This window comes from Microcebus murinus, chromosome 18 (genome assembly GCF_040939455.1).
Source record: "Microcebus murinus isolate Inina chromosome 18, M.murinus_Inina_mat1.0, whole genome shotgun sequence".
Classification (NCBI taxonomy): domain Eukaryota; kingdom Metazoa; phylum Chordata; class Mammalia; order Primates; family Cheirogaleidae; genus Microcebus; species Microcebus murinus.
Genome location: NC_134121.1, coordinates 2,914,003 through 2,926,200, shown reverse-complemented (window position 1 = coordinate 2,926,200; position 12,198 = coordinate 2,914,003). Strand labels below are relative to the sequence as shown.

At 62.8% G+C, this 12,198-nt stretch overlaps 1 protein-coding gene across 1 annotated transcript; it reads right to left on the bottom strand.

The window, feature by feature from the left end:
• Nucleotides 1-4,514: 4,514 nt before the first annotated feature.
• On the bottom strand, nucleotides 4,515-10,757 carry CBX4 (chromobox 4). The gene is made up of 5 exons (XM_012756309.2): nucleotides 10,457-10,757; nucleotides 10,269-10,312; nucleotides 9,059-9,124; nucleotides 6,960-7,026; nucleotides 4,515-6,704 (listed from the first exon to the last, which is right to left on the bottom strand). The coding sequence occupies exons 1-5, from the start codon at nucleotides 10,523-10,525 to the stop codon at nucleotides 5,280-5,282; spliced, it is 1,671 nt and encodes a 556-aa protein (XP_012611763.2). The 5' UTR covers nucleotides 10,526-10,757; the 3' UTR covers nucleotides 4,515-5,279.
• Nucleotides 10,758-12,198: the final 1,441 nt, after the last annotated feature.

Genomic DNA, 12,198 nt, shown 5'->3' with positions numbered 1-12,198 from the left:
CTCAGGAGCTCCAGGCTCCGTCCGTCCGTCCGGGTGGAGGAAGGAGGCCCATGCTCGCATGTATATTGCAGTGTGCAATTGATTGACAGTGAGTGGTGGGCGGGGGTGGGGAGGGCAGTGAACAGTGAACACTGTAGTATTTCTACAGAGCAGGCCCTGGTAACGGCTGGAATAATCTAGAATAACCTCAGGGAGAGGATGGGGCCTGAACTGCTCCTGAAGGACGCACAGAACCCCAGAAACTGGGGGCAGGGCCCCAAGGACACAGAAGATGCCAGCTCGGAATCCCTCTCTCTCTCCACGGACAGGCCGTTTGACCTTGGGCAGGCTACTCAAGCCCACGCCTCCCTATTGCCACCTTCAAGACAGGGAGGATGACAGGACCCACCTCATGGAGGTGGCGTGGGAATTGAATGAGATAATCCCCCTGAAGTATCTAGCCTGTAATAAGCACTCAATCAATGTTAGCTGTTGTAGCCAATTGCAAAGGGAAGAGGCCAGGAGGAGGGCAGAGTTGGGGGTGGCTTCCAAACTAGTGGCTGCAGGAAGTCGCTACTTGCATCCAAGAATAACAGCCTCGCCTTCTCGGAGGAGCAGCAATCCAGAGAGCCATAGGGTGCGCCTGTTTGGAGAAGCATGAAGATTTGGTTTTGTCCAGGTGCAGGCTTGCTAATGTGTGGCTTGTCCCAACTCTCTCCTGTCCCCATGTCATCCTCAGCAATCCGGCATAAAGCTGGGAGGCTGACACTGAGGTCCCGGGTCAAGAACTAATCCACCCAGCAGGACCCCAGTTCTGGAGAGAGGGAGGGGCTGGACGGTTGTTCAGAGGTAGCTGTCACTGCAGACTGTCCCTTGGTCAAGCTTAAGGCTCCAGGCCAGAAGTCATTAGAAGACATTTAGATCTGACCTGTGATGTCTAACGTTCCCTCGTGAAAAAATGACCTGAGTGTACACTCAGGGGGTTTCCAGACATGCTCAAGGCTTTCCTCTTGTCCCAAACCATCTTTACCACCATGGCTCTTCTTTTAAGGTGACGAGGAAACTGAGGTGTAGTGAGGTAGCAGCTCTTTGGTAGGGGCCTGGGTACACCACACAGATCCATTCAGTCCTCCTCGTATGTTCTAGAAGCTTGCTGTTTGGTGTTCGGGGGAGTGGCGTGGAGCTTTAATTCAGGAGCCCAGAGTGGGCCAAATGACACAGGGGCCAATCTGGTCTCCCCACTTCTTTGTCTTGGTTGGATCACGTGCACAGAGAATTCCTACCCCACCTTCACCTTAAATCACAGGTGAGGGCTCACGGCATCCGGTCACCCAGCAACTACTCCATGCCCTGCCAACCTGCCCAATATCATTATCATAACCGCACTTACAGGACAGGTGGCTTTCAGCTTTGTGAGCCTTCTCTCTCCTTTGGACTAAAATGTCCCCATGGGCAGAGACAGACCGTGTTGACTATTCAAGACTGAAATAGAGCTTCCAGGGAAAATCCAGGATGCCCAGCCAAATTTCAATTCTTACATAAACAATGCTTCCTTTTTAAAAAAAAAAAAAAAGTGGAAATATGTTGCAAATATTTCATGGGGCATACTTCTACTAAAAACTCATGGCTTGTGCTTCTGAAATTCAAACGGAACTGAGTGCCCTAGAGTTTTATTTGCTCAATCTGGTAACCCTGGACCCCAGGCACCCCACGTCGGTGGCTCTCCTCTCCCGAGCCCCAGTGGGATCCAAGGAGCGAGCTAACACTGCAGGGCTGACCTTGGCTCTTCTGGAAATGAGTTGGGGGGAGGGGCGAGCTCCAGGGAGACAGAGCCAAGGACTGGATGGGGCTGGTGCAGCAAGGGCCTCCTCCTTGCTGGGTTAGCTCAGGTGAGGGCCCCACGGCATCCGGTCACCCGGCAACCACTCTATGCCATGCCCACGTCAGTGATGCCAGCATCTCTGTCGTAACCACACTTACAGGATGGGTGGCTTTCAGCTTTCCGTGCCTTTTCTCTCCTGTGGATCAAAACGTCCCTATGGGCAGAGCCCCACCACGTGGGCTCAGCACCGCTAGAAAGGTTCATCTTGAGAAAAAGGAAGATGTTTGGGTTTCCCAGTGTGCAGTGTTAGGACCCCGGCTGCCTGCTCTGCTCCTCTTCCCCGAGCTTGGGCTCTGAGTGGGGGCTTGCGGACAGCCCTTCGCTTGTGAAGTGCTGGGCACAGACATGTCCAGGCCCCCCTTGGGAAGAAGCTGTCTGCGCCCAGGAGAGCTGCAGCCACTCGACTCTGCCCACCCCAGGAACCCTTTGAGGAGAAACTCTCCAATGCCAGGGCCCCGACCCCCTCAGAGCATTTCAGAACGTTGGATGTCTTTGAAGGTCTATGTCCCAGGAGGCCCCGGGGGTGGGTCGCCGTGAGGTTCTCCCGACAGCCAGCTTGGTTCTAGAATCAGCAGAGAACTTGGACACGCTGTCAGCCCATCAGGACTTCAGACTCTCACCCCAGAGAGGCTCAATCTCTCTGGGGACTTAGTAGGACAAGATGCTCAGGTGGCACCTGGCATATCTGAGGAGGTCAGCAGATGACAGGGCCTTGCCTTCTAGGGACAGAGGGGGTCTTGGACACTCTGTTGGGTCTGACAACAGGCTGGATGCCCCCCCCCCCCCCCCCCCCCCCCCCCCGGGAGCTCCTCCGACCTACCCACTAGGCCCCTGCCCCCGTGTCTGCCTTCTGGCCTCAGGCTCCAGGCTCTTTCCACGCCCACCCTCCCTCCTCCAAGCCACATCCCAAAGGGCCCTGCTACTTGGCCTGGTTTCCAAGGCCTCAGGCCACCTGCAGGCCACATCTTTCCAGGAATCTGTAACATCTTCTTTCCCTGCCCCCCCTTCTGGAGTGCCACCCCTACCTCCCCTCCCGCACCCCTAGGCCCAGCCTTCAGAGGCCACCTACTGGAGGGCCCTCCGCAGGGGCTAAGGCTCACTCCCAAGTCACCAGCTGTGCAAGGGTGCAGACCTGAGCAAGGGCTCCCCTTCTCGCTCCCGAGTTCTCAGCTTTCCTCGGCTGGAGACACAGGGAGACGCAGCCCATGTCTGGCACGGGCCTTTGTGCACCAGCAGCGAAGACGGGCCAGTTCCAGCGCTGAGCAGGCCATTCGCCAGAAGCAAGATCACCCGCCCTCCGCTCCCAGGGTGGCAAAGGGCATTCATTACTTGGGGGTGGAGAGGTAACTCACTCTAAAGGGTGTTTGGGGTGATGGGGGTGGTGGGAGGGACAATTCACAACAGCCAGGGCAAGGAACTCCCAACGGCTTTTTTTTTTTTTAAAGAACTTCCCTTCCCTCCTCCCCTCCCCCGCTGGGCTCCCCTCCCCCACCTCCAGCCGCTGGTGGCCTGCAGCCAACACTGGCCACACTGTCCGCATTCAGGCCTCCCCGCCTTCCTGGCCCTCTATCTCTTCCCTGGCCTGCCCACCGCCGCGCTCCCCCCCCACCCCCATTCTGCACCGCGTGGACCTCTTCTGCCCCGGTGCCCCGCACAGGCTCGGCCCCTGGCCAGGCCCGGAGGCCAAGGGCTTTGGAGGACCGCGGCCCCGGCCCTGCCCGGCCACCTCAGGCAGGAGGAAGATCGCTGCGTCTGCAGAAAGCTGGCTAGGCCGCCACACTCCCGGGTCACAGCTCCCCCGCTGGCCGAGCCGCACCCAGGAACACAGCCCACTCCCCTCGCCCCCTCGGGCCCTTAACCCCTTCCTCCCCAGCGACACCAGGGCCTCAGCCTCGCCACCCCAAGGGACATGGGTAAGGACTCCCGCTCTCCTGGCTCACTGAGGAAGCAGGGGTGGCAGGTCGTGCTCGCCCCGCCGCCTCGCCCTCCCCATCCACCTCGCAGGAAGCCCCCCGCCCCCCACCCCGGCCGCTCGCTGCGCCTCCACTCCGGGCCTCGGCCTGGCGGTTTCCGGGGAGAGCGCCTGACAGAGCCCCAGCGGCTTCCTCGGTGGGGCGGGGCCGGCAGGCTCGCTGGGGAGGGTGGGGGGGTCCCCGCCCCGCGGAACCTGCCCTACCGGGCGCGGATTATTAGGAAGGAACTCCCCTGCCCGGCCAGAGCCCGGGCGTGCTATGCCCCCGGGGGGTGGGGAGGGACAAAGGTCAGCCCCTGGCGTGCGGGGGCCGCGGGGTTCTAGCCCCACCCGCGTGTCCGCGCCGCTCGCCTCTGCACCGGCTCCTCCACCACCCAGGTCCCGGGGCTCGCCAGTGCCGTGGGCAGCGCCAGCCCAAAGGCCCTGGGGGCGGGGATGGCTTGCCCCCCCCCCGCAGGAATTCCCCTTTCCAGCCCAGTGCCTCCCGACTTCCCGGGGAGCCGGGTCACCCTCCCGCGCCGGCGCCGCGGCCCGCGAAACCAGTCCACTCCGCTTGTGCGGAGGCTGAGCGCGGGACGCGAAGCTCTGCCCCGGCCGAAGGCGGAAGTGGGTGGGGAGAGGGGAGAGCCACCTACCCCGACCTCCGACGTTCCCTAGTGCTTGTCTCAAACAACAAAAATGCACCTTCAACATCTCCATTTAATATTTACATTCAAGCAGGTAATAATTGGAAGCTTATAGTTTAGACATTTCTAGTAGCAGCAGTTTCTAGAGAACTCCTTTAGCCTTTTAACAAACTCTTTTTTTTTTTTTTGCACATAGAAACAACACATCCATGTGTACAGTATCAAAAAATATATACCAAGGTTACTGGTATTGCAGTTCCTGGAAGGGGAGGAAATGAAATCAACCAAAACACTGTAGGTGGGGGAGTCAACAGAAAATAGTTTGTCTGATATAGAATATAACATGATCTAGAGGAAACTCCATAAATCTAGGTTTTTATATTTCAATATATAAATACCTACAAATAAATATATATATAGCAGCCCGAATGGGGGGTGATCGGGCCTTTTGAGCTCAAACAATACATTTCAATAATAACACCACGTACAAAGGGGTAGAGTCAGCACTTGACAAGTTAGCACGGTTAAAATATAACACTATAGAACTCTGAGGCCGCCGCGCGCGGCTGCTGTCAGTCCCGGGGGTCCACAGGGGAGGAGGGGCCGGTAGCTCGAGACCCGCAGGCACCAAGTGGAAGGAGCCTCCGCCGGGATCCGACAGACAGCCGCCCGCCCTCCGAGGGACGTGGTCACCGAGGTCCGACGTCCTCGCCCCGGGGCCAGCCCAGATCTCCCGGGGTTGGCGCGAGGAGAGCCGGCCCGAGGCCCCAGGTGCTAAGCCCCCTGCGGAGGTGGGCCTTCCCCTTCCGACGCCCTCCGGCTACACTGTCACGTACTCCTTGAATGTAACGGTGAGGCAGTTCGCGGTGACGTCGGTGATAATTATATTCCCAAAGAAGGGCTTGAACTCGCTCAGCGGCTCCCCGGGCTCGTCCTGGGCCTCGGCCGCAGGCTTCTCCGCTGCCGTAGCGGTCGCCGCAGCCACCGCCACCGCCGCGGGCGCCTCGGGCTTCACGTGGAGGGAGCTGGGCGGCTCCCCGGCCTCGCTGCGCGTCTTGACGCAGCGCAAGTCTATGGGCTCGTCCAGGTCTGAGTCCAGCAGGATGACCTCCGGCTGCGGGAGGGCGGCGGCGGCGGGAGCGGGCGGCGGCACGTCGGCGGGGTGCTCGGCTGCAGGGCTGCCCCCCAGGCAGGTGGGGGTGCTGATGCTGCGCGCGGTCAGCCGCTTCTTGCAGGGCTCGCGCTCGCCGTGGGTCTCGGACAGGCAGCGCTTGCGCGCGTGGGAGAGATTCAGGCCCACGTTGTGGTGGTGGTGGTGGTGGTGATGGTGGTGGTGGTGGTGGTGGGAAGGGGGGTGCGTGCCCCGGGCCGGGTCCCAGGCCAGCAGGTCGGGCTTGGTGGTGAGCTGCAGGGGCTGCTCGCCAAAGGCCTCCTTGGTCGGGGACAGCTTGCGGGAGATGGCGTCCTGCGGCGGCTGCGGGTCGACAGCCCCAGGAGCTTCTTCCTCCCTCCTCTTGGAGGGCGCTTCCACCTTCTTCTCCTCCGTGCTCGCTGCCTTTTTAAAAGTCCTGTCGCCCGGGGGGTGGCGTTCCTCCGAAGCCCGCTTCTTGTGGCTGGGGGAGCGGGCCTCGCCCTCGGCCCCCTCGCCGGACTTGATCTTCACGGCCTGCATGCCATTCTCCATGTACTTGCTCATCACGATCACGATGCGTCCGTTCTTGTTCTTGTTCTTGACGATCTTCATCTTTCCTCCAATCCCGTTGCCTGTCACAGCCTCCTTGGGGGCCGGCGTCATTCCGTTGGGGGGGCCCTTCTCGGGGCCTTTGCCCGGAGTGCCAGCCGCACCGGCTAGGGGCTTCACAGCTCCCAGGTAGCCCTTGGCTCCGGTGCCGTGCGCCCACTTGTCAGGCGGGTGGCTCTTGGCCCCCAGGTCCGGGCAGGTGGGGCTGGGTGCCTCCTTGTGGCCACCCTGGTACTGCAGGTCGTACATTTTGGGGTCGGGCTGGTAGGGGTGGTGCTTCTTGCTGTTGAGCTGGTAGTAGTACTTGCCGCCCTTTCCCGGCGGCGGGGGCTTGCCCGCCCGCTCCTTGCTGTGCGGCTGGTACTGGTGGTGCTTCTTGCTGTTGAGCTCGTACTGATGGCCCTGGCCCTTGCCCTGCGAGCCCAGCTCCAGCTTGTTACGGTTGTCAGTGGAGGAGTCCTGGAGACCCGTCAGTACATTGGAGCGACGGGCAAAGGTGGGTACCTGAGGGAACGGGGTAGGGGAGGTGAGTGGAGGGAGCAGGCTGGCCCCACAGGATGCTGGGAGCATCAGAGGGTCCCAGCCCCCACTGGTTTGTCGCTGTGTCGTGGGGGAGGGGTGGGGAGGCCTAGTAGAAAGGAAGCGGAATTGGGGTGTTTCGGAGGAATTGCCCCCGCCCTCTGGCCCTGGAGGCAGCTATGGTGGCAAAGTCAAGGGAGGGGCTCCAGTGTGGCCCTGGGGCACGCTGCATGTATTCACCTGCACAACCAGCGGTTTGGGCTTTGGCCCTCTCTTCCGATATCCCATCAGCTGCTCCTGCCGTTCCCTGCGGGGAGGGAGCAGAGGGGCAATGCTGTTAGCCTCAAGGTCGCCTCGCCTTCTCGTTACAACCTTTGATGACAGCCCCCTCCCTTCCGAGACCATCAGGTAGGCTGCCAACAGGGCAGGAAGGGATAAAGGAGCTCCAGGCAGAAGGCTGCCTGTCACCAGCTGGGTGCCTCATCCAGGTCCCAGAGCCCACTTATGCCGGCACTAGCCCTCATCTGCCCAACAGGTCCTGGACAAAGGCCTCTCCCACCTCTGATGCCGCACCTGAGCTGGCACCCGAAGCCTTGCCTACCTGCTCGGGAGGCAGCAGCTCAGGGCTGCACCTCCAGCACTGGCGCCCACAGCCTCAGGCCTGTGGCTCTGCGCAAAGTGGAGTGGACGGGGGTCCAGGGAATACAACCGAGTCCAAATGAGGTGTGTGCGGACCTTGTCCCTCCCCTTCAGATGCAGGGGATGCTAATGACCTCATTAAGATTCAGATAACGAGTGCCGCCAGCAGAAGGGAGGACTCATTTTCTTAAAGGCCAGCACTAAACAGGGGGAGGGGCTGTGCCCTTGTTTACACAGCGGCAAATGAGCCAATTAGGGGCTGGGGGTGGGGGCAGGCCACCGAGGCCAGGGTCTGGTCAGGTTTGCAGCCACCAGGTGAACTGGCTTTGCGCTGCCGGCTGAGCAGGTGGGCAGGGCGGGGACGGAGAGGCCCCGCCTCCTAGTTGGAGCCCAGCTCCCGGCCGTCTCAATTTCCAAATTATTAATAAAGCCCACCGGCGGAGGCTCTGGTCATTATAGCCACCAGGCTTCGGTCTGCCGGGCCAGCTTAAGGGTGACCTGTGGCTGGGGGATGGACCGTCCCAGGCACAGCCCAGCCCGTCCTGGGAGAGGGTGCATCTCCAGCGTTTGCCAAAGTTTTAGCCCACACCTGGGCCAGAACCCTGCTCTCCAGCGACCCTAGTCACCACCCCATACCCTCCAACTGCCCGTGGGCTAACCCACAGGAGTTCCGCCACTGCCCTGGGGCGGGGCGGCCTGACTCCGAAGTTGCGTGGCATTGCAACAGCCTGGGCTTTAATTCTTCGGGGACCCATTATGCAACATGGCATCAGCCGCTGACATGGTTACAGGGCGGTGAACTCCCAGGTGGAGTCGGGCAGGATCCCCGCTCGGCGCCACCCCGCGTTGCGGGGGAGCAACTTCCCCGCCAGCCCAGCCGCTGGCTCAGAGGGTCTACAGTTAGGAGTTTTAGCGCCAAATACGCCACAGGAAATAATGCAAAATAAAAGGGGGAGGAGGGATGGAAGGCGGCGGGTGGCCGAGCTCCGAGGGCTCCGGCTGCTCCTCCTCCTCGCCCTTCCCCCTTCTATCCTCCCCGAAACAGAGAACCGCAGCAGCCACCGCGGCGAATCCAGCTGCAGCAGCTGCAGCGTGACAAGCATCTGCGCGCAGGAGGATGAGCCCCTCGGAAAAAGCCACCCCTTCACCATCAGGCAGCACCCACCCCAGCCCCAGGGCCAAACTCCCCCTGTCCTGAGGATGGGCACCGTGCCCCACCAAAAAGCCCGGTGAGATGTGAGTGAAGGGCACCTGCAGCCAGACAGAATCTACTCCCGGCCTAGCCCCAGCTCCCTGGGGGGTGAGGGTGTGGTGTCAACTTTTCTCCAGCCGCCAACAGGTTAAGTTCAGTTCCGTGACGTCCGGGCAGTTTCACAATGCCAGCTCCTCAGAGCTGCACCGCAAGGTGCCAGTGCCAAGCGGCCAGTGGCTGCAGGAAAGCAACACCTAGGCTCCGGGGGTGGGGCTCCAAGGTTGCAACAGGAGGGGGCTGCGGAGAACCCCACAGCGCAGCCCCGAGTTCTCCCGGTGGCTGCAGGGCCACCGTACACACGCTTCCCAAAGTTTCCCCAAAACACAAGCCTCATCTTCCCTACCCCTGCCCCGCCCCCACCCACAAGCTGCAGCAACCGCCAAGGACATTGGTTAGAGGAACCGAGGCCGCAGCCATTGCCCGTTCAGGCCGGTTGGGGGGCGCTCACCTGTTCTGGAAGGCGATCAGCAGCCTGGGATCCAGGATGTTCTCCTCGGGTTCCCACGTGTTATATCTTGCAAGGGAAAAGGGAGGGGGACACCGTGTAAAAAAAGAAAAAAGAGCCAGCTTTGCGGCCTCCAGGTGGGGAGTGACATAAGGCCCTACTCTATCTTCATGAACCGAAAGCTATTTAGCTGTGTATGTGGAGGGTGGGGGGTAGATTTCTGCAGGCCTGACATGGTCCCTACGTTGTCCCCCCCCCACAATCAAAATAAACACACAAGGGCAGGGAGAAAGGGGAAGGGGAAGGAAAATGGAACTAGCAGTTTATTTTGCAGTTGTCAAGAATTTTAAGCATGTTACTGCGACATGTTCCAAAGCCACTTTGCTCACCAGGAACCCTGCGTGCAAAGCAGCCCAAATGCAAAGTCTCAGTCCCCTCCTCCTCTCCCCAGCCCCGAGTCTCCGAGAGGGCTTCAGCCTTCCTCCATCTGACCCCTAATCGGATAAGCAACAGCAGAGCGGCCCCCCCACACCCCTTCGCGGCTCCGGAGCCCGCTGTCACGGGCAAGCAAACCCCAAATACTCAGCAGCACGAAAATATGCCTCAGTGTGTGTGTGTGTGTGTGAGTGTGTGTGCGTGCCTGCGCGTCTCTCTCCATCCGGTGCCTTCGCATTACAAATTAAAGAAAAAAATTCCCCACCAAAAGCGCTGCAGTGACAGTTCCCAACATTTTCTGCCTTTTTTCTTCCCCACCCTGCACCACTAGGAGGGAGGAGGCACACAATTGCAATTTCGTCGCTTTTTAATTTTTTTTTTTTTTTTTTTGGTTTTGCAATATGGAGCCGTTCGGTGGAGGGAAAGGGGAAAGGAGCCATTTTCTGCTGCACATCAGTCAGTGCCTGCGCCCTCCCTCCCTCCGCCGGCCTCCCCGGCTCGGCCCCGCGTCTCTCCAGCTCCTCCGGCTCCTTTTAGTGCATAAATTAGTGATGGCATTTCCCGGAGAGCGGAGCACAACACAGGGCGCCGGGCTCGGGCTCGGCGGCTCGGCTTCCCCAGTGCCTGCCACCGACTTCCCCACCCCCTCCTCCCTCTACCCCACCTCCACCCCGCCTCCCGTCCGCTCCCCCCACCACCCCACCAGCTCGGCGGGTCCGGCAGCCCCGCGCCCCGCGCCCCGGCCCCCGCCCGTCCTCCGCCCTCCGCCGCTACTTACTTCGGGGACCAGCCTCTCCATTTCACCAGATACTCCACTCTGCCCTGAGGGGAAGAGACAGCACTCCATCAGCTTCCGCGGGATCCCCGGCTCCGGCCCGCAGCCTCCCCACCCCCTCCCCGCCTCCTCGCGGGCTGCTCCGGCCGCTGCTCGCTCGCCGCCGCGCCGCCGCCCCCGCGCCGCCCTACCTTGCGGATCCGCTTCTTCTCGATGCTCTCCACCGCGAAGACGTGCTCGCCAACAGCTGGCAGCTCCATGGCCGAGCCGGAGCGCGCCGGGCGCGGGCGGCTGGCGCGGCTGCAGACGCTGCTGGCTCCCGCCGGCGCCCCGCTGCCGCCCCGGCCGAGGCGCCCCCGCTGCCCGCGCCGCCCGCCCCGCTGCCGCCGCCGCTCGCCCCGCACAGCCCGGCCGGCCCGCCTCCGCCCGCGCCCGCCCCGGCTCCCGGCTCGCGCTCGCTCAGACAACTGAGCCCGGGCCGCGGCTGCACAAGAACTCATGCAAATCCCGGACGTCAGCGGGCGGGGCCTCGCAGGGCCAGCTCGGCGTCAGGGGGCGGGCCGCGCCGCGGATTGGCGCAGCCGGGCCTACCGGAGGCCCCGGGCCCGGGCGGCGGGGGGAGGAGGAAGGACGCGGGAGGGGGCAGCCGAGGAGGAGGGCGCCGGGGAGGTGCAGGGGGAGGGATCTGCGAGCCTGGGAGACGGAGGCTGGAGGGAGGGAGCGGGACCGGGGAGAAGAGGTGTGCCGGCCCGGGGCGCAGAGCTTGACAGGGCCGGGAGTGTCTCCGCGCGCACGGCCCGGCGTCTGGGGCTCCCCGCCTCGCCGCTCGCCCTCAGTGTGCACGGCCCGGGGACCCCTGCTGGGGCCACGGAAGCCTCCGCTGCAGTCCCGCAGTTCCAGTTGCGCCGAATTGCGTCATGTGCGGCTCGGGAGGTTGGGGACCAGCCGGCAGGCGGCGGAGTCGGGGCAGGGGCAGCTCGCGCCCCACTCCGCGCGCCCCGCCCCGAGGCTTCGGGCATTTAGGAAGGCGAGGAAGGGAAGAGAGAGGGCGGGAGTAGACACAGGACTGGGTGCAAGGAGAGCGCGAAGACAAGGAAGGGGACAGAGCAGCAGCCAGCCCTGGGGCCCTGGCGCTCAAGAGCCTCGGCATGACGGGGCTCCGATTCCGGTCGCACCCAGATCCTCCGCGGCTCCGAGTTTACTCTTGGCCCTCTCGCCAGCGGGGCGAGCTGTCCACTTTCTAGGAGCCCCCAGAGCCAAGCCGGGCGAGAGGCGCGGAAGACAGGGCGGGGCGGGGATGCCTGGCTGTGCTTGGGGCCCGGAGGGACTTCGTGGGGTCCCAGGAAGGGCCTCGAAAGAGGGAGCGGGGAGGGCCGAGAAGTCGAGGCTGAGCGGGGAAGGGCTCGGCGCGAAGGGGAGGCGAGTGGAGTGGCCGAGGAGCCACGTATTCGTCGGGAGCTCCGGGACCCCGGTTCCCGGCAGGCAGCGGCGCCCAGGCCCTGGCCGCGGGAGGAGCCGCGAGTGTGAAGTTTAGCACCTCCGGCGGCGAGACGGCGCGTTCCAGCGCGCGGCTCCTGCGTCCGGCTGGGGGAGCTGCTGCGCCCCGTTCGGCCTCCCGAGGGCGCCGCTGGCGGCCCGTGCGCTCCGTGGGGTCGGGGTGGCCGGCCTGGGAGGGGACGCCTGGCCTGGGGTGGGTGCGGGGCCCCCCATCCCCGCTCATGAAGGGCCACGAGCAGGAAGCTTGTGCAATCTCCTGGCTGAGTCTCCACGGAGAAAGCAAAAGAGCAAAAGCCTAGGAGAGTGGAGCGAGCGAAGGGGCGGGCAAAGAGCCATCCGGGTCTCCACAGAATGCCGGGTGGGGACGGTGCGGGGGCTCGGGGGAGCAGGGCAGGGATGAGGTGCGGCAGCCAGCCCCGAAGCCCGCGCGGGGCTC

Bases quoted from the DNA above. Each gene is read 5' to 3' on its own strand.
- CBX4 (XM_012756309.2), bottom strand. From the start codon at position 10,525: ATGGAGCTGCCAGCTGTTGGCGAGCACGTCTTCGCGGTGGAGAGCATC. The intron at 9,125-10,268 runs GTAAGTAGCGGC...TTCCCTTGCAAG, and splicing joins TGGAGAGGCTGGTCCCCGAA to ATATAACACGTGGGAACCCG. The intron at 6,705-6,959 runs GTGAATACATGC...CCGTTCCCTCAG, and splicing joins CCAAACCGCTGGTTGTGCAG to GTACCCACCTTTGCCCGTCG.